The 1997-nt window shown below is 36.0% G+C and overlaps 1 protein-coding gene across 1 annotated transcript; it reads right to left on the minus strand.

The window, feature by feature from the left end:
• Positions 1–568: 568 nt before the first annotated feature.
• LOC127094252 (uncharacterized) lies at positions 569–1492 on the minus strand. The gene is made up of 2 exons (XM_051033109.1): positions 1230–1492; positions 569–1121 (listed from the first exon to the last, which is right to left on the minus strand). Exons 1-2 carry the CDS (start codon positions 1490–1492, stop codon positions 569–571), a joined length of 816 nt encoding a protein of 271 aa, XP_050889066.1.
• Positions 1493–1997: the final 505 nt, after the last annotated feature.

Here is a 1997-nt window from a genome sequence, read left to right on the forward strand (position 1 = left end):
CAAAGCAAGACCAATATGCAACATGATGCATGATACACAAATGAAAATGTGAATTATTGTTATTATTTTTTCCAAGGAATTTAAGATATAAATTGAAAACATCGTAATGAGTATAACACATTTTGATGTACTAAAAATCTCATTTTATTATTAACAGTGTAAAGGTTTACAATCAGAAATACAATTTTCAATTATCATAAACGGAAGGAAACTAGATCTATGGAATCATGTCTGATGTTGAACCAACGCCAAGCTGATACTTCTTGTGAAGCCTTTTGATCTCTCTTTCGTAGCCATTTTTCATAGTATCCTTCTCTATTACGAGTTGGTCTACAATGCCTTTCCAAACGTCAGAAGTGGGAAGATGAGTAGATGATGAACTTTTAGAGGAAAATAAGTCCTCTTGCTCCCTTGATCTTTTCACAACATGTTGCTCAAGCAATTCTATCAAGTCGTCCTACTCTTTTAGCTGCTTCTGCAATTCTTCTTTCTCAAGGTGTGAGGTGTGAAATTTGTCTTCCTAATCATCCCTCTCTTGCTTCATCCTATCCAATGCCACTTGAAACTCCTATATGCCTTTAATAATGGGCAATTTGACCATTACTAAGGGTATATGTCTTTCATAAGCGTACGGCATCTTGAATTCCCTTGCTCTCTTCTTTACCCAACTAGTGTAAGGCTCCAAATCTATACAATTATTCAATCCAAGCTCACCTTTTACTTTCCTATGAATATTGTGCCAAGCATATATCATCCTAGCTTTCAACCCTTGAGTGTCTTTCTCTTCCTGGAAAAATATCCCTTCTAACAAAGTCTTATTAGGTTTGTCCTTCGTGGGGAACCCAACTTGACGTCTTTCTATAGTCGGATTATAATTGATTCCCCCTTGTGTATCAAGAAGAGGCACATTAGAGAACTCCCCACAACTATCAAGAATCTCAACATTTTCGTAAACAGAAGAATAGAAAGTTATATCATCGTTTGTGAGAGACATAAGTCTTTGAGACCACCTTAAACAACCCTTATTTTCTATGAAGATATGAGAATGTGCTAAGTGTGAAATAAACCACTTGTACAGTAAAGGCGTACAACAGACTATAGTTCCACCTTCTTTAGAAGTCCTATGATGAATGGAGAAATAAGTATCACCGAGCAAAGTTGGAACCGAATTCCTAATCAAGAAGATCCTCATAGTATTAACATCAACGAAGTTGTCAATATTAGAAAACAAGACAAAACCGTAGATGAGTAAGGCAAGAATAGTCTCAAAGGCCACCATGCTACCAGCATTAGAAAAAGAAAAGGCTTTCTCAATTAGGAACTTTGAAGTCAACCCTTTGACACCTCCTTTGACAGTGAGATTGGCCTCTATGTAAGACTTCCTCAGATGAATGGCTTCGGCAATAACTCGAGATTTAAGAATTCCTTCAACCCCACTAAAAGGAATTCTATCAGAAACTGGAATGCCCAAAAGATGATGATACTCCTCCATGGTAGGTGTAAGACCCCAATTTTGACCCTAAAATCCCTCATGCCATTTCATCATATTTGCATTGGCATTGGGATCACATCTTGGTATCCTTCTCACCTATCATTAATTGGGTTTGCATTGAGAGAGGTCAAAAAGAATTTGTGATTGTTTCATACTTTATTTTCTTTTGCATACTAACCAAAATACCAAAAATACGTCTAGTGTACCTTTATTTCTTTTGTAGGTATTGTATGCATCCACTTGTGCCTTATCAAGCTCACAACTAGGGTTTGAGACCCTTAGTGCAAGGAATCTAGAAAATCGAATTTCAAAACTGGTTCAAAGCATCATATATGTATCACCATGTTCTTCATTTGTCATTTTGATCAAAAATTCATCAAGAGTTTGAAGCTTGTTTCTAAAGGAAGCCCTAATTCATCTAGGTATTTTGTGTGACTTCCTCAGCAAGTTTCTTCAATAATTGGTCAAAGATATTATGATATACTCCATTTAACTTCATATTAAT

Source organism: Lathyrus oleraceus, chromosome 6 (assembly GCF_024323335.1).
Source record: "Lathyrus oleraceus cultivar Zhongwan6 chromosome 6, CAAS_Psat_ZW6_1.0, whole genome shotgun sequence".
Classification (NCBI taxonomy): Eukaryota; Viridiplantae; Streptophyta; class Magnoliopsida; order Fabales; family Fabaceae; genus Lathyrus; species Lathyrus oleraceus.